At 34.4% G+C, this 25952-nt stretch overlaps 1 protein-coding gene across 2 annotated transcripts in view; it reads left to right on the top strand.

The window, feature by feature from the left end:
* The window catches only part of PCLO (piccolo presynaptic cytomatrix protein), a gene marked incomplete at both ends in the record, with an annotated part of 389946 nt that overhangs the window by 341392 nt on the left and 22602 nt on the right, over positions 1 to 25952 (top strand). For both annotated transcript variants that reach the window (XM_080701058.1, XM_080701057.1), the window contains 2 exons: positions 2189 to 2336; positions 8950 to 9023. In XM_080701058.1, the coding sequence (XP_080557184.1) occupies positions 2189 to 2336; positions 8950 to 9023 (222 nt within the window). The remainder of the gene's footprint in view (positions 1 to 2188; positions 2337 to 8949; positions 9024 to 25952) is intronic.

Raw genomic sequence — 25952 nt, 5'->3', positions numbered from 1 at the left:
TTGGGCCCTAATCTACTCTTACTTTGCTGCTTTGTATTCTGTATCTATTTCTCAAATTCCCCTGAAGAACAAGAGAACTCAAAATTACATAAGGTAAAATTGAAGTTGACAAAAGAAATGACTGTTCTGAACTATAATTAATAAAATTGTATTTCTATAATGTAGGTATCTTTTTTTCTGAGGTTTCTCTAGAAGGAAACTTGTTTTAATTTAGTAAAATAAATTGGTTAAAAATTAACATCTATTAATTAAGGTTTGTCTTTGAATCTAGTCTATTAAGAGTTTTTTCATTATGAAATTAATGTTTTCTACTCAATATTATACTATATAATCTAGTTGGTTGGATTATATGATGCTAGACAAAAAGCAATGACCACTTTCCCTTGTTTAAAAAGGACTGACTGATTCATTATGTGGTTGATTATCTACTTTACTTTCACACATTCAGGCTCTTAACATCCAAGTCATATTGCCTTTACATTCTTAAAATTACCCTTTTAAAATGTCTTTTCTTTAGCATTAAATATACTATAGGATTTCTTCTCCATAAACTGAAGAAAATATTAAATAAATGTTATAACCAATCTTTTTATGCAAATCTAGTCCTATGGGCAACTAGTAATCTATTGGTGACCAGGTATTTAGATATTTTTTTCTAAATGGTTGTTCTCAATTTATAAACACTTAATATGCAATTGAGTTTATTATTAAAAACTTATTCCTTACTTCCCTATTCTGGTAAAGGAATCTTACTATCACTCGAGTAGATATGAAAATTCCTGGTGCCTTTAGAAAATCTGATATCACTGAAATGGAAGAATAGATGGTGTGGGTCAAAAGCTAAATCTTACCTTATTCTAGTTACTGTAATGGTAAATATCCTGTCCTCAAATGGTTTTCCATGCAGTATTCATATTTGTTTATGGTACTTAAAATTCCTCCAGATTACAAATCTTTTTAAATTTTATTCATTTCCTTAAGAAGTATGTAGATATATTAAGATCACAAAATGATTGCCAATTCTTCAGACCCACTGAGCTAGCTAAAACTTCTGATGAAACAGGGAAGTATTTATGGAGGACAGAGCCTCTTGAGTATATCTAGATTTAGAAGAAAATTGAGATAAGTTTACTGTCAAGAATTAGGAAAGCCCAAGTACTCAAGGGATCAGCCACTGGCAGTAAGACCCTGAAAAAGAGGTGAGGCTCTGGCAAGTAATATCTCCAGGGGAGTAAGAGTGAATCCTGGGGCTCCTGCTCTATCTCTCTCCTCATGATCTCTCTTACAAGGCACCACTGATTCCACTGTTTTCAAAAGAAAATTATCAGATTTTGAGTTACTATAGAGTAGGGTGGTTTTCAAAATCAGATGACCAAAGATCACACTCTCTGGCAGAAGACAAGTATCAATAATTTCGAAACTTTTTAGGATAACTTATCCCCCATGAAATATGAAAAGAAACTGGTCTTCTCATCCTTCTTTTTGCATGAAAAAAAAAAAACTTTTCCAAATCTCCTTTAAATCGAAAACTCTGCTAAGCATATATTAGTTTTATACCCCTACTATATAATGTGTAGCATAAATATATATATATGAGAACGTGAATTCACATATCCAAATGTCAAACTTACAGAATTTTTAAACAAGTCCCAATAGATATCTTTAAATTTTTAAAAAAAACCTCTTGTAGACAGTAAAGCCACATACAAACAAAGCATTTGTATCTTCGTTTCTATGGAGAAAAGCAAATTATTGTTCATTAATATGGAAAAAAGTTAAACATAATTTATTCTGCTAATTCTAGCTGCAAAATATTTCCCTAAGTTATTTTCTCAAGGAAATTACAAAATTTATTTGTTTGCCATATCACTATTGCAATACTTACTGTACAAACCACACAAATAATGTCAATAAAATTGTTGCATGCTATTTAACTCAGACTAAAAACAGTTAAATTTTTTTTCTTAAACATAACTTCAATGTCCAATAAATAAGTGAAGTAATTTAATGTTGCCCCTGCTCATTAGTGATTTAGAAAAAAAAAATGAAAGGCAGGTCGAGAGGCATAGAATTCTTTCCACGGCTGTTTCTTTATACACGTAGATTAAGAAACATATAATTATGCCTTTGGAGATTAAGGTGAGCTTCACTTATTGACTGTGGTGTTGACTCTTCCCACATCATGCAGCAAAGCCTACCAATCACCGGCCTGCAGAAAGCTCCGTGTCCACCGGCTCCTCGGGCAGCAGCTTTGGCAGTGGGTATAGCGTGGACAGTGAAGGAAGCAGCAGCACTGCAGGGGAGAGGGAGACTAATCTCTATCCTATACCAAGGATGTAAGTGGTTCTTTATTTTACTACCAAGTTAACAGCATCATGAGTAAGACAGTCTTAACATTTAACGGACAAAAATGGGGACACTGTCTCTATCCTGAATCATTCAATGCCTCTGAGACATTTAAACTGTTTGTGTCTACATAAAAAGAGATTATTCAGAAGAGTTTGGATTTATTCTTTCAATTCTAAGGATGTATGTTAGGCACTGCCAACATTACTTAATCAGTACAGTCTGTATTTAAAATAAAAGCTGCTTAAATAATAACTTAGCCATGCCAGACTGAACTTCAGTTTTAATTACATAATGATCACACATAAACATTTTTGGCATTTGGCATAAACATAGATTAATTTACTTTGAATCAGGAGATATTTAAGTGTATTCAAAGAACCTGTAATAATCTTTTAAAGAGATGACACATTGGGTCCGTCATGTAGGCTTTCCAACTATAAATCTCTCTATAATTAAAATTAAACATTTTGAATTGTATTCATATATTCTAGAACACATATCAAGCAATATGTAGGCCCTTCAGGATTTACTCCTATAATAAAGCTCATTCATATTATGTTAAGACTTGAGAAAATCATTTTTGAGTCAAATGCAAAACTAAGGCAGATTGTATTTAAAATGTGTTAAAATAGTTTAGTCATATTGGTGGCAAAATTTAGTAGCATTCAGTATAAATATGCAAATTATGTCTGTTCCAAAATCAAAACTGAAACTTCTAAGCCTTTCTTTCTCCACCCTCTTAACTGGTTTGTGGGTTCTGAAAACCACTGGGCCATATTGATTCCAGAATCTAGACCAAGGCAAACACAGCCTGCCACCTAGTTTTATAATGCCAGTGACTAAAATGATGTTTAAATTTTAAAAGAAAGAAAAGGAAAGAGAGGGGGAAGAAAGAGAGGGAGAGAGGAAGGAAGGAAGGAAGGGAGGGAGGGAGGGAGGGAGGGAGGGAGGGAGGGAGGGAGGGAGGGAGGGAGACTGCTGGCTTTTTGTGATGTTTGAGAATTATACAAATTGAATTTTCAACTTTGAACATGAACTAGGTTGTGCTGGAACACAGCCCCACAGATCCTCAGAGCCTCGGACCCACCCATCGGTTTATGTGTTCTCTGATGCTGCTTTGTTTCTGTCCAGGCAGAACTGAGGAGGCACAACTGAGGCCACCTAAAATGTTTACTATCAGGCCCTTTGCCAAGTTTGCCAACCCTGGTCAGAGGTGTTTATAAAGGGGTCTTTTTCATTTTCTTTAGTGTTGAGTGATGGTTCTTCATTGACTATAGTTTTTTTTAATATTAAAGTTTTTATAAGCATTTTCTTTCAATCCCCAGAATAGTACTAATAGTTAAATAATGGTTCTGTTTACCAAAGTAAAATAATAGGGAAAATGGATTTTTTAAATAGTGAATAGTATTTATTTTGTAGTATTAAAGTTATATTTTTCAACTTAAATTATTATTGTATCACCTGTCCATGTGAGGATTTTTTTGTGGGTGTTTTTGAGACTTGGGTTATGGATTTCATATAATTATTTATATTACTGAAAGTTACTCCTAAAAGGAATCTGATCTCATTAGTCCTTTGCTTCTGATGATTCAATTTGATAGACTGAAACAAATTTAGCAATTTCATTACATTTTTCTATAAGCTGTGAATGTCATATACTTTGTAACATAATTTGATATTCTTCAAATTTATTTGTACCTTTTGAAATATTTAACTTTTTGTGGTACTGGGAATGGAACCCAGAGGCTTTTCTACCTCCAAGCTACACTCCCAGACCTATTTTATACTTTTTTTGGAAACAGGGTCTCACTAAGTTGCTGAGAGCCTCACTAAGTAGCTGAGGCTGGCTTTGAACCTGCGCGATCCTCCTGTTTCAGCCTCCCAAGTACTGGGATTACAAGCATGCGCCACCACACCCAGCTTGAAATATATAAAATTACAACTTTTAGAAAGAAAACTATACTATTTCTTCAATATCTGAATGTCTAAGGTGAAACTATGTATTTTTTTTTTACATATACAACACATACAATTTGGGTGCCCCCTCTTCCATTTCTTATTTCTCTTATGAACCAAAACCTCTCAAAACTTTCCAGGAGACTATTGTTTTGCTGTATGAGCAGAAACAAAATTCAGTTTTTCAAAGCATTACATGATATATAAGAAATGTTACTTGTTAGTTCTTTTATATGCCCCATTGTGTCTAACACTTGGGCTAGTTTAAATATTCAATACATGTTTGGTTTTGATGAAAGTATGTAAATTACAAAATATATAGTGAGAAAGTTCTGAGTTGAAGATTATTAAGAATTCAGAAAACATCTTATTCTTCACAGGACCCCTGTTACATTTTGTTTATACTTAATCTCTTTGTTCTGTAAGCTTTTTGTATAGTCTTCAAAATGGAGTTACTAAGTCCATTTTGACTAAATATCTAATGTTAAATTCCATTTTTATTAAAAGCAAAGACTACATCCAGGTACTATCATTAAAATGTAAAATCTCTCAGAGTAAAGAAAATATAAAAATTTTCAATAATTATGTAATTAGAATTACTAAAATGATAATAAATCTTTTTTAAAAATTTGATAGAATATAAGGATAGTCATTTTCAGTACTCTACCCTACTAGATTCTTACTTTCAACTCAGTTTGTCTCCGTAACAGGATATGTTTCAGCTCTTTCCATCAGCATAGTACACTGCTAATGTGAAACTTGCTGATAGGTTTTCAAGCTCTTTTCTTCTCTAATAATAACAAAGAGGTCAGAGTTCATTTTTTAAACATAACAACTTGAATCTCTTTGAAGCAATTACACAAATAGTAGCCTTGTGAATTGATCAAACAAGAGTATATATTCAGACACAGACCCCAAACACACACACACACACACACACACACACACACACACACACACACACTTTTTAAATTATATAATTTACATGCACTTGGCCCTCACATCACTACTTCTTATAAACTGATGCTTAAATCTTTGACTTTGAATTGTCATAATGGAACAATGAAATGGTTACCAAGACAAAATAATTTCTAAATTTACATCTGTCCCTCTTTTATTATGTACAGAAACATGTCAACATCTTCACTAAAGTATAATAATAAGAGGAACTTTAAAATGGTTTTCAAGGAAGATATAATTGGATTCTTTTTTTCTTTTTTTGTGGTACTGGGGATAGAACCCAGGGGCATTCTACCTCTGAGCTATACCCCCAGCCCTATTTTTTATACTTTATTTTTGGGTTTGTGGGTTGTTTGTGTGTGTGTGTGTGTGTGTGTGTGTGTGTGTGTATGTGTGTGTGTGTGGTACTGGGGGTGGAACCAAGGGGCTTTTTCTGCCTCCGGGCTATACTCCCAGACCTATTTTATACTTTATTTGGAAACAGGGTCTCACTAAGTTGCTGAGAGCCTCACTAAGTAGCTGACACTGGCTTTGAACCTGTGTGATTCCCCTGTCTCAGCCTCCCAAGCACTGGGATTACAACTGTGCACCACCATGCCCAGCCTTTTATTCTTTATTTTATTCTTTATTTTGCAAAGGGCCTCGCTAAGTAGTAGCTGAGGCTGTCCTCGAACCACGATCCTCCCATCTCAGCCTCCCAAATGCTGGGATTACAAGTGTGGGACACCATGCCGAACAAGGATTCTTAATAAGTAAAGTTACCTGTTTTAGCAGGTTCAGGGAGCCAAATACTTTTTGCAAAAAATCAGAATTAATTGTTAGTAAATCCTGCTGTTAGACTTATAAGATGATAGCAAGACATTCTTTTTTTTTAACCATGTTTTTTGAGAGTTTTTGTTTCATCTTTTTGGAATGTCTTGTCTAAGTGTATGCAACAGTCAATTCCAAAATTCTTTGTATGTCATGGGGCCTTTCTTCTGGTAGAGGCATTAAAAGAGACCTGCAGTCTTTTGACTGCTACATTACTAGCACACTAAACTCACTTTTTAAACAATGAATTTCTCCCCTAATTTGCTTTCCTAAAATTTTGAGGTTGAAGATGAAAGTGAGTGAGAGATTTTGCCTGTATTTATTCTTTTTTATTTTACTTTGGCTGTATTCTAAAGCTACTATATGTATACCTTCTTACTAATACAGTCTGTTTATTGAATGCTTATAATTTCTCAGGCACTATGTTAAGCCCTTTATATACATTTACTACTTGACTGCCTAATAACCAGACAACAATAATGCAAGAAGACAGACCAAACATACCAACTTTAAAAGTTAGTTTGTTCAGCACAGCTGAAAATAAAGAAGAAACTAAAAATAATCACTAACTAAAAATTTAAAAATTTCTCTTATCATAATGGTGAGGAGGATTTGTTGTATATGTATGTGTTTGTGTGTGTGTGTGTGTGTGTGTGTGTGTGTGTGCGTGTGCGTGCGTGTATTTTTTTGTGGTACTAGGGATTGAACCCTGAGGCATTCTATCTCTATGCTATTCCCCAGCCCAATTGTTTCATTCTTTATTTTGAAACATAGTCTCACTAAGTTGCAGAGGACCTCACCAAGTAGTTGAGGCTGCCACCAACCCACAATCCTCCTGTCTCAGCCTCCCAAGTACTGGGTTTATAAGTGTGCTCCACCACAACTGGCTCATAATGTTTTTCTAGTTAAATGTACAGTTTTTAAATTTTGACACGTAAAAATTGTATATATTTTTGTGGAACTATGTGATTCAAGACATATATACTCTGTGTAATGTTAAAATCCAGGTTAAGTATATATATATATATATATATCCTCAAACATTTTTCATTTATTTTTAAGGTGTTTTGAAATGTATAGTACTTCATCATTCTCTATCACCTCCCTACTGTTCAGTAGCACATTAGAACTTAGTCCACATTGACCAACCTTCCACTTACTTTCCCAGGCCTTGGTTCACACAGCCTTTTATTCTCAAAGTCTAAAAGATCAACTTTTTTAGATTTCACATGAGAGTGAATTCATGCAATGCTTCTCTTTCTATGCCTGGCTTTTTTTACTCACCATAAAGTTTTTTTAGTTCTATTCTTAGTACTGAAAATGACAAAATTTCATCCTTCTTATGACTGAGTATTCCATTGTGTACATCTTACATTTCCTTTATATTCATTAGCTGATAGACATTGAATTCAACATTGTTTTTTCTTGGATATTGTGATCAGTGCTGCAATAATTTCCTTTGGATTTTACCCAATAGTGGGGCTACCAAATCATATGGCTATTTTAGTTTTAATACTTGAGGAACCTCCATACTGTCTTCCCTAGTGGCTAATGGTAGTGGCTACATCCCCACCGACACTCCATTCCTTGCCAGCACCTGTCAAGCCATTCTTCCTGGAGTGACATATTATCTCATTATGGGTTTTACTTGCATTTCCCTGATTTTTAATGACATTAAACTTTTTTTTTTACTATTCCTGTTAGCATTTTTATGTCTTTTTTTTATCCTGATTTAGGTTACAATATTATTCTTACATGTCACATAATTTAGTATTTCCATCTCACTAAAGAATCTGTAAAAACTCATAATTAGCTGGATGTGGCGGCACACGCTTTTAATCCCCAAGCTTGGGAAGCGGAGACAGGAAGATAGCGCAGGTTTGAAACCAGCTTCTCTGGCTTAAGAGACCCTGTTTCCAAATAAAATATAAATTAGGTCTGAGAGTATAGCCCGGAGGTAGAAGGGTTCCATCCCCAGTACCACACACACACACACACACACACACACACACACACACACACACACACACACACACACAACACTCATTATTACAAAGCATCCCAGGACTAACATGGGTTCAATGTCAACCTTAGCAACTGAGCAAGATCTTTAGCAAACTGTTTCAAAATAAAAAATTAAAAGAGCTGGGGAAGAGGCTTAAAGGTAGAATGCCTCCTGGTTCAATCTCTACTACCAAAAAAAAAAAAAAAAAGGAAAAGTAATAATAATGTTTGAGGAGATGGATATGTTTGACTTGGTTTGAACACTGCCCAATATATACATATATCAAAGTGTTCCATGGCACTCTATTAATATAAACAATTTTATGTTTTTATGTATTAGTTTAAAAATTTTAGATGAAAAATTAAGCAATGAATTTGATAATTTATGATGGTTTGATTTTTGACCAATAAACCTACAAGTAAAACTTACCAAATTGCAAGATAGTAGGTTTGGACTGAATAATAATAGTAATGAGGTTCTCATTTTAAAATTAACATGATAAACTGGGCATGGTGGTGCATGCTTATAATCCCAGCATTTGAGAGGCTGAGACAGGAGGATTTGGGTTTTAGGCCAGCCTCAGCTACTTAGTGAGGCCCTCTGTAACTCTGTGAGATCCTGTTTCAAATTAGAGAATAAAAACTCTTGGGCTGGGAGTTTAGCTCTGAGGTAGAATAGCAATGGGTTCAATCCTCAGCACCACAAAAAAATAACATGATAAAGAGCAATTAACTGTGTGTATATTTACCACTCTAATTCATTGGCAGGTTGGCATATGTAATATCATATTGTTTTTGTACACATAAACTTCACATTTGAGTTCAGGAAATCATAACTAAATACATCATTCCATTTTTTTTTTCAAAAAGAGGGAAGATGGGACAGAATGGACAAGATCCTGTTAAGCCACCAGGGGTAGGAGTCGGACTAGCAGATACTGAGGGTAAGTTTTAAATTACAATATTGGATTTTGGTGGAATCTATATACTACTTTATAAATTCTTAATTTTGGGGAGGGTTCATGCTGGGGGTGGAACCCAGGGGCTTTCTACCTCTGGGCTATTCTTCCAGACCTATTTTCTATTTTATTTGGAAACAGGGTCTCACTAAGTTGCTGAGAGCCTCCCTAAGTAGCCGAGGCTGGCTTCGAACCTGTGAGATCCTCCTGTCTCAGCCTCCCAAGCACAGGGATTGCAAATGTGTGCCACCACATCCAGCTAAATTCTTCATTTTTAAACATGAATTAAATACATAAATACTAAGGGCAAATGCACTAAGTGGTAAATTATCATCATCTATTAAATAAGAATGACTTCATATCTATTTAATAATTTCCTACCTTCTTCATTTATATTTTAAAAATTTCAGTCCCTTGTCATACTAAAATTTAAAAGAGAAAGAAGAATGAGAAGAATGATAGGAAGAGATTCAGAAGATTTTTCTAAGGGAAAAAATATAGCATACTAAAAATTTTTTAAATATTCTGTTTGAAATATCATGCAAGTAGAAAGTCATCCTCCATAAAACCACATTTAAGTCATAGAAATTCTTAAGTCTATGAAGCTAAAAAGAAACAAATGGTATAGAAGTCATTTTATTTAAAAAAATTAATTACTGTACTGACTTCTAAAGTAAAAGTAAAATTTAAAATTAAATTTGGCTTTATTAAACAAATAGTAAATTATTTAAAAATGCAAAATAATTAACTTCCACAAAGGCATAATAATAGCAGCTGCACAATGACTATATTATCTTTTAAAAGTATTGTGATAAAATCTGATAACTGTTATCTTTTATGTATTATGTTAATCCCTCAATAATTTTAGCTATTCTAAGTATTTTACATTAGTCTAAACACATTTTCATATATTATCTCATTTAATTCTTATAATTACCTAGGAGGTAAATAATAGCTTACATTGGCTTTACATAACAGGAAACAAGTATAAATAATTCTCAAGGTCAGGGTTCAATTCAACCTAGGGAAAAAAGCCCCAAATGTCATATTAATAAAAATAACTATTATGGGCATGATAATGTAAGGCCACTAGAGGGGAAAGAATAGACTTGAGATCCAATTCCGCTCTGTTACCATGTATCTGATGATTTCTCTAGCTTCAGAAACCTTACCTGACCTCAGGTTCCTCACAGGCTTAAATAGATAACACATTTTTCTGGTTCTATTCAATTTGACTTCAGACCCATTCAAAAGTTGGGCTTCCTCTTCTATTGCCATGTTCCCCAAAGTTCCACCCTCAATCAACCAATCCTTTTACCTGCCTTTTCTCTACATAAAGTCAACAACTCTCCTGTATGTGAATTAGTCCCAAATTGACTGGCCAATCATCCTAGGATTGAAACTCAGCTAGCTTCCTGGAGTTTACATTCAACCAAGAATTTGGGCCCAACTAGAGAAATAGAAATCCCTAGGGAACAGAATACCTAAATTAAATAGAAGGAATGTATGGCTGGCAGCTGATTATAGACTCATAGAGGGGTCTGAGAAACTGAAAGGAGGATGAGGGAACAGAAGAGAGGTGTTGTCCCTGCAGGTCAGAGGACAGTGAGAGCTAAAACCAGGACAAGTCTGTCTCATTAGGAGCAGGAGATACGGAACAGCAAATACCAGAAATACATCCTGAGATGGACAAGCTTGGAGAAAATATACTCATCAGAAATATATTCCCTTTGTCCCATTCTCCCTCCTTTGCCAACGCCTGAGCAAGTCCAACTGAAAGCCAGTTAACCAGGGAGCACGGGGAAGAGTCCAGGTGACAGCTGCTCAGAGAAGAAAGCCAGGGGAAGACCAGGAATACATCTCTCTCAACAGCTCACAATGCGTGCACCTTTTTATACCATTTTATTATGATGATTTAAATTATTTACTTTTTGCCTATCACTTCCATAGGTCAGATGAGATATGAATTATCATCTTAGTGTCCCAGAACTTAGCAGAAAGCTTTACCATACGGTTGATTAAAGAAGCGTTGATGAAGATGGGGATGTGGCTCTTTGGTAGAGCACTTGCCTAAGGTGTGGAGTCCTGTGTTTGATCCCCACCCAGCACTGTAAAAAAGAAAAAAAGAAGCAGGGTGTGGTGGCGCACGCTTGCAATCCCCGCACTTGGGAGGCAGAGACAGGAGGATCACGCAGGTTCGAAGCCAGCCGCGTGTGCTGGCTTAGGAGACCCTGTTTCCAAATAAAAATGTAAAAATAGGTCTGGGAGTGTAGCCCGGAGGTAGAAGGGCTTCCAGGGACCCCAATACCACCAAAAAAAAAAAAAAAAAAATGGTTGTTGAGTAAATGAACCACTAGCATGCTTGTATATAAAATTAAATGGATTCTGATTTTCATATTACTCTAGAGTTAAGTATAAAGAGAAGAAATCCATGTGTAGTTTTAATTGTGTCTGTGTTTTTTAATATTTTTCTTGGCATTGCACAAATGAGGCAAGCAGTCTACCACCGAGCTACATCCCCAGCACACATGCCTCATTTTAGCTACTTCACCTTTCATTTAACCTTAAAGTTTATAAATAAAATTATTTCACTATAAATTTTAACAGCTAACCATAAATAGATACTGTTAATCCTGGTACTGCTTTATTCTCTTTTATCAGTCCCACACAAAACTGCTTGTTGTTCAAGAAGCCCATCATAGCCTACCTTATGTTTTATACCTTATTTTCATTAGATATAAGCCAATATGTTTATTCTTTAGTGAACTGAATTTGACCAACAGTTTATCTCAAGTTAGTGAGGGTTGAGGTTGGGAACAAAATGCAATGTATAATATAATCTGAATCATTGATAGTCTTGTGCCCTTTGGTCAACAATATTTTGCACAAGTTTTTTTTTTGTTTTTAGTTATATATAATATTAGCTAATAATCAACTTTCTAATTTACATGTCTGCTTGAAACTGGGCTAGGAGATAGCTTGAAGAAAACTTCGATAAATATTAAACCTTTAGAAACCATCTTACATAAGGATGAATAAATTAGGATAAACATATCAACAAAGTAGGGAGAAATTATTAAACGTTTTGTTCAAAGCAAATAAAAGATATTAATTTAAAGGACAATATTGCATTGTGTCCACATTTAAATATGGAAAAGCTTTGTGTTGTGCTTCACATAGTCACATGACTTTCATTTTGTTTGCTTTGTGTAACCCAGATAATTGCCTTCACTTCCTGTGTCAGTCAACATAAATGCCAACTTAATGGGAGAAAAATAACAAGACAAGCTGAATTAACTCGATTTTGTTTTGGACAATATATATATTTTTGTTGTATTTTTACTTCTTTTAATTCTTGACCAGAGCACCAGAAAAAAAATCTCTTTATAAGTAAGAGGTTTTTTTGTTGTTGTTAAATAAAAGATCCTTGTAATGTTTTACTTCTAAATATCCCGTATTCTTAATTTAAGTGCTTTTTTATGAGCACTTTGGTCATTCTAAGGGGAATTGATCTACAAATACTTGCTCCAAGCCGGGCGTGGTGGTGCACACTTGTAATCCACGGGCTTGGGAGGCGGAGACCGGAGAGGAGGATCACGCAGGTTCGAAGCCAGCCAGGCTGGTTTAAGAGACCTTGTTTCCAAATAAAAATATAAAATAGGTCTGGGAGTGTAGCCTGGAAGTAGAAGGGCTTCCAGGAACCCCAGTACCACCAAATAAATAAATAAATAAATAAATAAATAAATAAATAAATAAATAAATAAATACTTGGTCCATGACAGCATATACTAGTGTAAAGTAAAAATATATCCATATATCAGAGTATATCATAGATTTTTAGGTAATCACCTTTAGAAAGTTCTCACAAAAATTTTATCTCTGTTGTCCTTCACATTGTATGAAATTCAAAAGTAGTGTTTATGGGGTTGAAATTTTTTTGAGAATGTTACTGCAATTTTTTTAATGCTAAATAACCATGACCTTGAGTAGGGCATAGTGGCACATGCTTATAATCCCAGCATTAGAGAGGCTGAGATGGGAGTATCACAGTTTAAAGCCAGCCTCAGCTACTTAGGGAGGCCCTTGACAACTCAATGAGACCCTATTTCAAAATAAAGAATAAATAAACAGGGCTGGGGGTGCGCTTGGAGGTAGAATGTCCCTGAGTTTCATCCCCAGTACCACACACACACACACACACACACACACACACACACACACACACACACAAAGACCTTGTTCTATGTATTAAACAATTCTTTTTATTCTGGCTTCTGATAAAAGATCAATTTCCCACTTGGTTATTTTATTAATAATGATCAATATTCCTTATAATAGTGACTCATAAATTTTAATACCAACAGGAGATTAATGGGTCAGAAGGTGAGATCTATAAAAAAGTTTGGGATTCTAAATTTCAGCAGAAAATAGTAATACTTTTTTTGGACCATCTCTACTAATGAATGGCTGTTTTCATGACTTAAATAAGTAAATAATGCAAATAAGAATTGTGTTTGGGTCATGATTAAGTTATAATAGATAAAAGAGGGAGAGAGACAGAGAGAGAGAGAGACATTTGAATTCCAGTCAAAGAAGTAATATTATTCAGGATTGATTAAATATCATGCACTTGTTGAGAGAGCTATGTAAAACCACCCATCTTAAATATTTAGATCAAACCAATTATACTTTCCAATTGTACAGATGAGATTTTCCCTAAAAACTTCTATTAGCTTCTTAAGATAGGCCATCTAGTCTTTCTCACCATTTTTTTCATTAGATAGAATTTTTTTTTTTCCCGGTACTGGGGATACAACCCAGGGACATCCTACCCTTAATCTACTCGCAGCCCTATTTTTTATTCTTTATTTTGAAACAAGGTTTCACTGAGTTGCAAAGGGTCTCACTACTTAACTGAGGCTATCCTTGAACTGCAATCCTCCTGTCTCATCCTCTCAAATGCCTAGATTACAAGCATGTGCCACCATATCTGGCTTTAGATAGATGCATTTAATAGGGTTATTTTTTGCTAATAGTCATCCATGATATAATTGCTTTGATACAATTACCTCTGAACTAGTATTTTCTAAGCCAGGCTTGGTGGTCCATGCTTGTAATCGCAGCTTTAGGGAGGCAGAGACCAGAGGATCTAGGTTTGGGGACAGTCTCAGCTACTTAGTGAGGCGTTTTTGCAACTCAGTGAAACCCTGTTTCAAAAACAAATTTTAAAGACTAAAAAGTAGGGCTGGGGGTGTAGCTCAGAGGTACAATGCCCCTGGGTTCCATCCCCAGTGCCACACACACACACACACACACACACACACACACACACACACACACACACGGAGCATTTTATAGCTTTCACTAGCATTAAAATAATGTTTATGACATTTAAGTTTCATGGCTGTATACATGTAAATAACAACTAACCCTAGTAAATCATTCATTCTCTTAAGTATCTTTGGAAGCTCAAATTTAGTTTCAGTGAGAATGGAAATTCAGTAATTCCTAAAATCCCTGAACAACAACAACAACAACACAACAAAAACTCTGCCATCACAGAAATATACTAGCTATACTCTCAAATGTTTTCAAATAATTGAGAGAGTAAAGACATGTGAATATTAATATCAACCTGAGAGAGGGAAGACAGAGGTAAGATTTGACTTACCAGAAATGTTTTTGTGAAACATACAATTTATGTAGAAATAATGGGAATCTATAATGACCACAATAATAGCATTATACCTGGCATTTTAATACTATTTTGTATTGTCTTTTATATATAGTTTACATAATACAAAAGTATATATATTTTTATATTACATATTTTACACATAATTCTAACAGCAATGTTTTAGGTAAATGAGCAAATTTTGCAAAGTATGAGACAGATTATTTCCTACATTAAGCAGATAGAAATCTAGGCTTGACAATTTGAGTCCTCTATCTTTTTCAGGATAAATGCAAAAATAGTTTTTGAAATATCATTTTCTCTAAGTAATTTCTCTGTTGAATATGAAAAGAACATGGATCAAAATAATAGCTATCTCCTCAAGAGTTTGTAAATTGGAATATCCACGTAAGTGCTCTAGGTAGAACATTCGACTAATTTCCTCTGTTTCTTGTTCAACTGAGTAGTTTAAAATGTAGCAAACATATAAAAATGAAGAGAAAAATGTAAAACCAACATGAAAGCTTTCAATTAGCTCGTATGAAAGTTTTCATTAGCTGCTATTAAGACATCAGTAATTTACTCCACAATTATGTGTGTTTACTGCCCTGTTTTAGTAATACATCCACTACCTTTCTTATATTTCCAACATTGATTAGTGTTAATAAGAGTACATATATTATGCATAATACACTGCTTAAAAATTGGATGCTATGAACATTAAGTTAATACAGCTGTTGATCTGAGGGACACATGGTCTATGGAGTAGATATGGGTCTATCTCATAATTAGCCAGGAAGCCTATTTGCTCAACCATGTGTGTACACCCTATAGCCATTTAGATTGATTGGTAATTATACCATATCTGTGGTCGAAAATTTTAACAATTCCTCTGAATAGGGACCTTATTAACTATGATACAAAGAAGAATTATGATTAAAAGTGCATAGCCAAAACATAAAATTATCTGCTTTGAGATTTCAGCCTTGGAAAGTATTGCTACATCTGTGTCAAGGGGTGAGAGGCATGATTTGGTGAAAGAGGTTATAAGTAGTGATTGCTTTGACAGATGGACAATCTAGACATTTGGTAATGGGAGAGGCAAATTCTAGACTGAGGAAATATTATGATGAAAGACAGATGGAAGAAAGGATTGGAGATATGGAGGAGAAATGTCATTCAGTAAAACTGCAGCTAAGTGTTTTAGAAGAATGCTGAGCAACTGGAAATTTATGCAAAGTTAGGTCAGATATGGGAGTTCAATGCTCTATGAATAATGGGAATGATTAATATAAGAATGATTAAATATCCAGGAGAAATTTTTAGAGTATCAACATATACACTGATGAATATTTCTATAAAAAACAAAGTAACCCTCTTTATTTTTGGTCTTTATTACTCTTTTGTGTGTTTGAAGTACACATGGAAGATACAAACACAAATATTACATATTAAAAACTACTACTATATATAGTTAGATTATGGATCTAGATTTCAGGATTTAAGTCTCAATTTGAATCTAATGCTATTATGATATAGTCACATTTATGGAGTTTCTAACATAAACCATAATCAATAAGGAACATTTTATTTTTTAAGTCCCATCCACTAGAAAAAGGAAAATCTTAGTAATAACATTTATTGTGTTTTATTTTCTTGCAATTCACATACAGGGAAACTGTAGATCAGAAGACTTTAGTACTTTAGGCAGCGAAGTCAAGACACAAACACAGATGTGTCTGATACTGAAACTTGAGCTGTTAATCAACATACAATGCTGCCTCACCAGAGTCTGTGGGAAGCATTTGAAGTTCTTGGAGTTACTGATAGAAATGGAAAGTACAGAGGGCAGCTTTTCAGTCCATGGGTGTCAGTAACATAAGATGATAACAGGAAGTTGAGTTTAGTGTTTTATTTATTATTATTATTATTATTATTATTATTATTATTATTATTTGGTGGTACTAGGGGTGGAACCCAGAGGCCTTCTACTTCTGAGTGTATACACCCAGACCTATTTTATATTTTTATTTGGAAACAGGGTCTCACTAAGTTGCTGAGAGCCTCACTAAGTAGCTGAGGCTGGCTTCAAACCTGTGCCATCCTCCTGTCTCAGCTTCCCAAGTGCGGGGATTACAAGTCTGTGCCACCATGCCCAGCTCGAGTTTAGTATTTTAAAATTATCATTCTAGCTGGGCGTGGTGGCGCACACTTGTAATCCCCGCACTTGAGATGCAGAGACAGGAGGAACGCTCAGGTTCAAAGCCAGCCACGTGTGCTGGATTAGGAGACCAAATTTCCAAATAAAAATGTAAAAATAGGTCTGGAAGTATAGCCCAGAGGTAGAAGGGCTTCCAGGAACCCCAGTACCACCAAAAATAAAAAATAAAAATAAATAAAATAAAATAAAATTATCATTTTAATCCTGACTTTTACTCATGAATATAAATGCAAAAATATTAAGATCAATTTTATAAATAATTTTATTTTTAATCCTTTACTTATTTGCCTACATACAAGGTGTTAGATACATATTTGTCTGTATTTCCTTCTAGCTCTTTTGTGACTTATTAACCAGTGTTTTATATTCCTTGTGAAAAAGTAGTATGATGGTTGGTGTAGTGGCTTATGTCTGTAATCCCAAATACTCTAAAGGTCAAGGCAAGATAGTCACAAGTCCCAGGCCAGTTTAGGACACTTAGAAAGACGCTGTCTCAAAACAAAAGGAGATGAGTTGTAGTTCAGTCAAGAGTGCTTGACTACCACATGTTAGGCCCTGGGCTCAATCCCCAGTAAATACCAAAAAAAGTAAATCAACCATTTTTCCTGGAAACATTAAAATAAACATCCATTTCCTTAGTAATGTAAAATATCACATTAATTAATAATTCATAATTAATAATTAATAATGAAAATTTTCAGGTGTATTTATATCTGGTGATAAACTTTATAATTTCATTGACTTGCCTAAATGTATTTGGCAGTGTCATATTCATTTGGTTATTCTAAGATCAGCTTTTCTAAATTGGACTGCTATTTCCTATATATTTTTAAAAATGTTTTGAAGATATTCTCTGTTCAGAAACAAAGGAAGTTCTACATGAATATTTACTTAAATTATAACTCAAATAGTTTTAGGGGAATTAACATCACATTAAAATTTTTCTATTTCATGAACATGGTATTCCTTACCATACTTAATATTTCCTTTTGTTCTTTAGTAAAATTGCAACTGAGATCATGTGAGACCTAGTTGGCCTCTGGCCTTGGTGCTTGTGACACCACTGGGTACAAGTTTATAGCCCTATGAGCCTGCAGCAAGTTTGGATAATCTATTTGACCCCACAGGCACCACTGCTAGTTGTCCTGTGATGATTTCTGGAGATCCAGAAGGGGTACAATGAACTGCAGACACTAGGTGTTGCCTGCTGGAGTGTCCCTAGGGACTGTCTGCAATTCACCTTTCTGCTATGTCCAACTATAACCTTACCCCTCTTCCACAGGAATGATTTGCCAACTCACAGATCCCATGGGTCTGTTTGCAGCCATGAAAGTCCCTGTAGCCACACAGGCTACTACTGGGATGTTTTTTAAACTCATGTTCTTGATGAGTAGTATTAAGATCCCTGTAAGGGGGACAAGTTCAGCTGTAGCCAAAGAGGTTTGCTAGGCAATTGGGCTGGTTGGTCTATAAATTTACAGTGTTCTTAATGAGGTGGGATGTAGCCACTTGTGTCCCTGAAGGAAAGTCTTGTTATTTCTTGGTTCCACCAAATTCAGCTGCAGCCATGGGAGTATGCAGGGTAAATTGGATGGGCAGTCTGAGGAATCATAGTCTTGAGGTTTTCAACCAGGGAGAGAAGAATGCAATTGGCTTTGATGTTGGTTTTCTGCAATCCCTGCCTTGAAAGGATTCTGCTCATCTTTGCTGGAGTTGTCTTTGAGATTTGTTGGTCTCAGCTACTGCCAACCCAGCGCCAGCTCACCGAGATGTTACCACTTGTGCTCTTCACTCACCAGATGAGACATGTGAAATTCTCTTCAGTCCTTTTCTCTCTGTGCTGTGTCCATTTCTACCATGTTTTAGCTGTCTTTCATCTATTGAGTTCTATTTTTCTTTTCTTGCCAAGAAGCTTTCTCTATTCCACCACCTTTAGTTCCCATTTTTCCCATTTAAATTATTAGTTCCTCTAATTGAAATGTATATTCTTATTTATCTTATCCAAAAAGTCTTAAAATTTTACCTAGTTTTCTATAAAGAAAAACATTTATGTCTGAATAAAAAAGCAGAAATGATAAAAGCAACATCTAGTACATTTCACAGAAGAAAATCTTGACCAAGCAAGTATCACATTCCCTTAAGCAACTAACTTGGTAGATAAGAAAGTCATATAGACCTGAGAATATACTCAAAGGAAATGTACATTGCTTATTTATGAAGTGTCTGTTTTTCTCCAAAATTAGCAATGTATTATATTATTTGCTTTGTGCCATTAAAAATGAAAGGGGAACATTCTGTTTAAATTTATTGTAAAATGAATTGCTATTTATTCAAGTCATCTTTTGCATCTGAGTAGTTTCCTGTACTAAGCAGATGTAATTTTAAACTGTTATCATCTGAAGCAGATGCTTACTTATCCAGGAAATAGCATACCAGTATAATTTTTGCAATTTACATTGGAGTCCAGACATCTCTCATTAGTGTCATGGAATACTAAGTAACTCCAATCAAAAGCTTTACCTTACACATTTTATCTTGATATTGTGATAACTGAAGAAATGGATATATATATATATATATATATGCATATATATATTCTACCTACTTGATAATTCATTTTTTTAAAAAAATGTACCTCAGTAATAATAAAATAACAATAACAACAACACATCTGATATTTATTTGCTAAGTACTCTGATAAAATGTTTTAAAAAAATGTGGCCTAGCAGGGCATGGTAGTGAACACTTGTAATTCCGGCATTTGGGAGGCTGAGACTGGAAGACCATGGTTCAAGGACAGCCTCGGCTACTTAGTGAGACCCTTTTCAGCCTAGTGAGGCCCGGTTTCAAAATAAAGAATAAAAAAAAAAATAGGGCTGGGGGTATAACTTGGAGGTAGAATGCCCTTGGGTTTCATCACCAGCACTGACATATATATATCTTAATTCTGATTACCATTCATAATACAGTTGTAATATTTAGGTTATTTCTAGTGTCTAGCATAAGGACTTACAAAAAATGCCCACTAGATAAATATTTTTTAATAAAAAATGAATCTAGAATCAAGATTCAGATAAAACCAAAGACAAAGTAAAGCTTAATATCATAGTTGGAAAAACAAAGTGATTATTTTCCACAAATATTAATAAGTTTAATATTTCAGAATCTTTGCATATGCCTACCATACTCAAACATCTTGAAAAAAATAATGTTAACTCTGCATGTTGATGAATAGCTTTTAAAGAGTTTACCACCCTAAAACTGGACTCAGAGAAATATTACTTCATTTAAAAATTACATAATTTCTCCTTCATTATCTAAAGTTCCTCTTGTATCCTCATTCCTCCATTGGATGGAGGGAGGTGGTCTCGGGAAGGGTTTAGCAGGGAGAAGAAGATTAATGAAGGAAACACTTCCACTGATATAATGTGAGAATGTCAGTGCCAATCTCAATATCAATAAAAGGGAAGAGTGTGGAGAGAGCCAGGGGAAAGCCCACCAAGTGCTCTGTGCATGCATGTCACTATCACTGTGAACTACATTATGATGTGAGATTATAATAAACCAATAAATGTATAAAAAGAAAATGAAAGTTTAGTCTAAACTCAAAATCTTAGACTGAAAATGTTCATGATATGAGGGTCATCCTTCAGGAGAGGCAGACAAAGGAAGATATTTTCAATTAATTTCCATTTAAAAAATGCTTTTTTCTCATACCCCTTAATTCACAGTTCCACTCAGTCAACAGTCAGTAGTTCGATCTCAAATGAATGATGAATTCTCAGAGGACTTTTGCATGGAGGATGTCTTTAAGGGAATTAAAAACTAAAGGAGAGACTAAATTTAAGAGGAAACACACCTCACCAAACATTCCAGTTCCTTTGCCTTATTGAAAGAAAAATACTAAACCTTCAAAAATTACACTTTCAAAATATTACATAATTTAGCTGGGCGTGGTGGCTCACACTTGTAATCCCCACACTTGGGAGGTGGAGACAGGAGGATCGTGCAGGTTCAAAGCCAGCCTTGCTGGCTTAAGAGACCCTGTTTCCAAATAAAAGTATAAAAATAGGTCTGGCAGTGTAGCCTTGAATTAGAAGGGTTTCCAGAAATCCTAGTGCCACCACCAAAAAAAAAAAAAAAATTACATAATTTAATTAAAAGCACAAGAACTCTTGCATTTTTATTGATCACACTTCTTTCAAAAAGTACAGCTGGATCTACAGAAGATGATTCATATTGAATCTCTGCCAGGAAAACAAAACTAGCATAAGGGGACAGACAGACATGCTCTAGAACAATTAGAATGGAAGCTCTGGTAGAGGGGAATATAGTTAAGTGTTAAGATGTCTACTTTAAGTTGGACAATGAATGCCTTCCTGGCTGAAAATTTTTTTCTAAGATATCTCTGGTAGTAAAATATTATAAAGTGTAGCTACAGAGATGCTGGTAAGGGTTATAGTAAGGAGAAACTCCATGTTCAAAGCCTTTTAAACATGGGAGGCTATGTGACAGGGGTGAAGCGACAGACATTTCTGCTTGACCAGGTCATAGGTCTGGGTTAGAGGGAGTAGTAGGAGATGGGGCTTGAAAGGGAGCTCAACATCAGATATTTTACAAAATATTGGCCATCAGGAGGAATTTAAGCTCCATGAATTATGCAGGATATAAATGTATTTCAAGATGGAAAATTACACAGATTTGGTACGGTGAAGAATAAAATACAGGGGATCATATTTGCATCAAAGACTATACTAAGGGACAATTTAAGAGTCCAAATAAATGCTATGAAGTGGAATGCAGAAGGTGACAAAAGTAGGCAGAATGGGGACAGTCTGGGAGCTATCTAGGAAGACAAACAAATGGAAGTGCCTTTGTTCTAAAAATAATTTAGTGTTAAAATACAAATAAAACAACTTTGGCCACTAGCATCATACAAATGAAATAATACAGTAATTGTCATCGTGTTAGGGATTGGTAAATAAATAGAAGTATGATTTGTAAAATAGAAACTCAGAAAAAGTGATAACAATGGAGGGAAATATGGAAAACAAAAATAAAAGGAACTGTAGGAAAATGAGGAAATGCAAACCTATGCGTCACAGAACTGTGAAGAATGAAATTGGCTCTGCTTTAAAAAAAAACCATCTGGTGCACACTTTAGAGTACATTTTAAAGTTGGATTTAAAGAGTAAAATGAAGATCAAATTAGGTAGGATCCTTAAATTTTACTCTCTTAACTTTGTCTCTATATATGGTGACACTGATCTGTTGTTTCATATATGGAAAGTTTGATGAGCCTCACCCTTCCACACACAATCAGTGTGCGCGTGCATGGGTGCAGAGCCCGCTATGGGAAGTGCAAGAATCTCTGGCCACCAAGTTCAGTTGAGGAATATGATTTTTTTAAATAAAAACTTCTAGGACATATACTAAACACAGTGAGGGAATTGGTTCCATATTTTCTATTTTACATATATATATGGTATTATATAAATGGACCAAAAATTTGGAATGCTACCATAAGATATTGAAAGCAGGTTTAATCAAAACTTACAAGTGTATATTTAGAAAGACTTTTATGTTAGTGTATACTTTGCAAAGTCCTCTGGGGATGTAGGATTTTTAAAAATTTGAATCAGAAGAAATGGTATTTATCAAAATACTTTATCTCCTAAAGTAAGAAAGTGAGCTGAGTTATTATTTCATCATTATTTAAAACTTCTTTTTTGATTAGTGTTTCATTGAATCAGAGAAGCAGGCTTATTGGGTGAACACGTTCAAGCACTACAGCATCTTTTAGTATTGAATGGTCTGTGTTGCATTCTGTATTAAATTAGGCAGGGAAATGCCCTGTTTGTCTTCTAAATATTTTAATCAATGGAAAAGATAGTTTAAAATTATTTTAGTTACTGCAAGAGGACAAATAACAGGAACCATTTCTCAACAATTTATTTTTAGAACAATTTTTTAATCCTTTATTACTTTTGATAGCCCACTAGTTATAGTTTATTTCCTTTTAATTAATGATGAATAGTCTGGGTCAGAATTTAAGTCAATTTGTTCAGTTTAGTTTGATTTTGACACTTCTTGTGATTTTTCTCAGCCAATTTACAGTTTACTTTTTTATAGATACCTGTGATGTTTTCTAAGTAAAATTAATCTGGGCTGTTATTGATTGACTTATGGGTGTTTTGGAGCTGTGAATATGATTTATCTCAGAATGTGTTTTCCTTGTGACTTTAGGAACATAGATTAGCAGTCTCATATTGGAATTTTTATAGCACTGCACTTGATCTTTTAAACCCTTATAAAACTAAACTAAATTAATCATTTCCTGCTTTGTATTTTTAATAAATTATTTATATATTTTAATAAAATGTTCTCATAAAATATTTCTTTTTTAAATTTTTTTTGTTTGTGGGTCTGGAGATAGAACCCAAGGGCATTCGACCTCCGAGCTACACCCTTGCTTATCTTTAATCTTTATTTTGAAACAGGGTCTCACTAAGTTGCAGAGGACCTTGCTAAGTAGCTGAGCCTGTCCATGAACCACAATCCTCTGGTCTCAGCCTCCTGAATGCTGGGATTACAAGCGTGCGCCACCATGCCTGGCTATCATAAAATATTTCTAAAAATAAGTGTCAGCATTTAAAAGAATGAAATGATATGGAATAAAATGAGTTATTTAAAAATTATATCTTTATTAGTGAGTGGCTGATTTTTCTTTTTCAAAATTTTCTATTGCTTTACTGTATCATTTTTATTGATGCATTGTAATCATACAACTTAATGGGGTACATGATGGTAAAGGTATACATGTACACATCACTCATTTAGCCCTTTCCCAATGCCCCCATTCCCTCCTCTATCCTTCCTTTTCATGTTTGCTTAATGATTTAATTTGGTATGTTTGTGAATATACATCATGTATATTATGGAAATTTCCTCTTTCCCTCTCAAATACCATTCAATTAGGTAACCTTTTCATCTAGAGTTTCTTCTATGACTCATTTTTCCCCTAGCTTCTGCATATTAGGAAAATATCTGATTTCTTACTTTTTGTGAATGACTAACTCAGCATAATGTTCTCCAGTTCTATTTTCTTACAAGACATAATTTTGTTCTTTTTTATGGCTGAGTAAAATTTCATTGTGTATATATCTCATAGTTTTGTAATTCCTTCATCTGATGATGGACATCTTGGCTGGTTCCATAGTTTGGCAACGTTCAATTGTGCAGCTATGAACCTAGATATACATGCATTCGTTTGGTAGCTTGGTTTCCATTCTTTTGACTAGATACCCAGAAATGGTATTGCTGGATCATGTGGTAGATTCATTCCTATTCTCCTCAGGATCCTTCATATTGTTTTTCAAAGTGGTTGCACTAATTTGTAATTCCACCAACCATGTGTTAGAGTTCCCACTTCTCCACATCCTTTCCAGCATTGGTTGTTATTTGTGTTTTTAATCATTTCCATTCTAATGGGAATTAGGTGAAATCTCAGGGTAGTTTTGATTTGCATCTCTTTGATTGCTAATGATGTTGATCATTTTTTCATGCATTTATTGGTCATTTGAATTTCTTCTTTTTTGAAGTGTCTATTTAGTTCACTTTCCCATTTTTTGATTGGGTTATTTGGCTTTTTTAGTGTTGAATTTCTTGAATTCTCTGTATATTCTATATGTGTCTATTTTTGTGCCAATACCATGCTATTTTTATTACTATTACTTTGTAGTTTAATTTGAAGTCAGGTGTTATGATGCCTCCTGCATGGTCCCTGTTGCTGAGAACTACATTAGCTGTTCTGTGTTGTTGTTATTATTGTTGTTTCAAATGAAATTAAGCATTGATTTTTCTATGTCTCTGAGGAATGACCTTGGTAATTTAATGGGTATTTCATTGAATCTATAGAGTATAGAGCACTTTTGGAGAAATGATCATTTTGATGATATTTTTCCGCCCATCAAAGAGCATGAAAAAGCTTTTCATCTCCTAAATAGTGACTAATTTTTTTACTTCCAGAATATTACCTAAAATCCAATCTAGGTTGAATAGTGGTCATGTTAGACATGGTAGCATGTTATGAGTATACACAATCTTGTTACTTGAAGAAATGCAATTATTTGCTTTATTAACAATAATTCCTTACTGGAATTATTTTTAAACTTAAATATATAAATTTAGTATGTAGAAAAGTACATAAGAATTTAGTTTGGGGTAGACATTATAGCTCTTAAATCATAAACATCTTATTCTATAATTTAAGTCTGGTAGTGTAGCTCGATGGTAGAATACTTACCTAGCAAGTGTGAGCCCTTGGGTTTGAGCCCAGCACACACACACACACACACACACACACACACACACACACAAAATACCCCTATATTTGATATTTCAGGTTTGGTTGCTTTCCTCCAATCATTTTCTCATTTCCAGAGTTGGTTAATGGCTAAAGCCTTGCAAATTTTATCTCTGAAAATCTTACCCAATCTTGGGTATTTCTTAAATCTCTCCTTTTTTTTAAATCCCAACTATTTGGTTTTTTTATCACATCTCACCAAAAAAATAAATAAATAACTTTTTCTAGCATTGTTTCCTTAACATACATCTTTTACAGCTGATATTTAATCTTTGTCAGTCTCTAGCATAAAATATTGCCATGGATCTTCTATGGATGCTCTCAGCCATGTAACTCTAGGTAGGTTTTGCTACAAGTCCTACTTTCTAGTCCTTTGATTTGCTTTCTCTGTGTCTATTTCCTCACTTTACATCCTGGTTATATCAAAATAGTTGCTTATAGTTTTCCATATAGGCTCTTCACTTCCTCTCTTCTATTTGCTTAGCCTGTTCTCTTTGCATAGTGTGAATACCACTCCTCAAACAAATCTAGCCTGGAAAACACATGTCTGTCCTTGAAACTCACTCTTCAGCTTACCTCTTCCAAGAATCTATATGGGGGGACTCATTCCACTTACCTATGTTGAGGACATCTTCTCTCTCTACCTTCAGTGTC

Source organism: Muscardinus avellanarius, assembly GCF_963383645.1.
Source record: "Muscardinus avellanarius genome assembly, chromosome: 9".
In the NCBI taxonomy this organism is placed as follows: domain Eukaryota; kingdom Metazoa; phylum Chordata; class Mammalia; order Rodentia; family Gliridae; genus Muscardinus; species Muscardinus avellanarius.
This window is presented reverse-complemented; position numbering and strand designations above follow the sequence as displayed.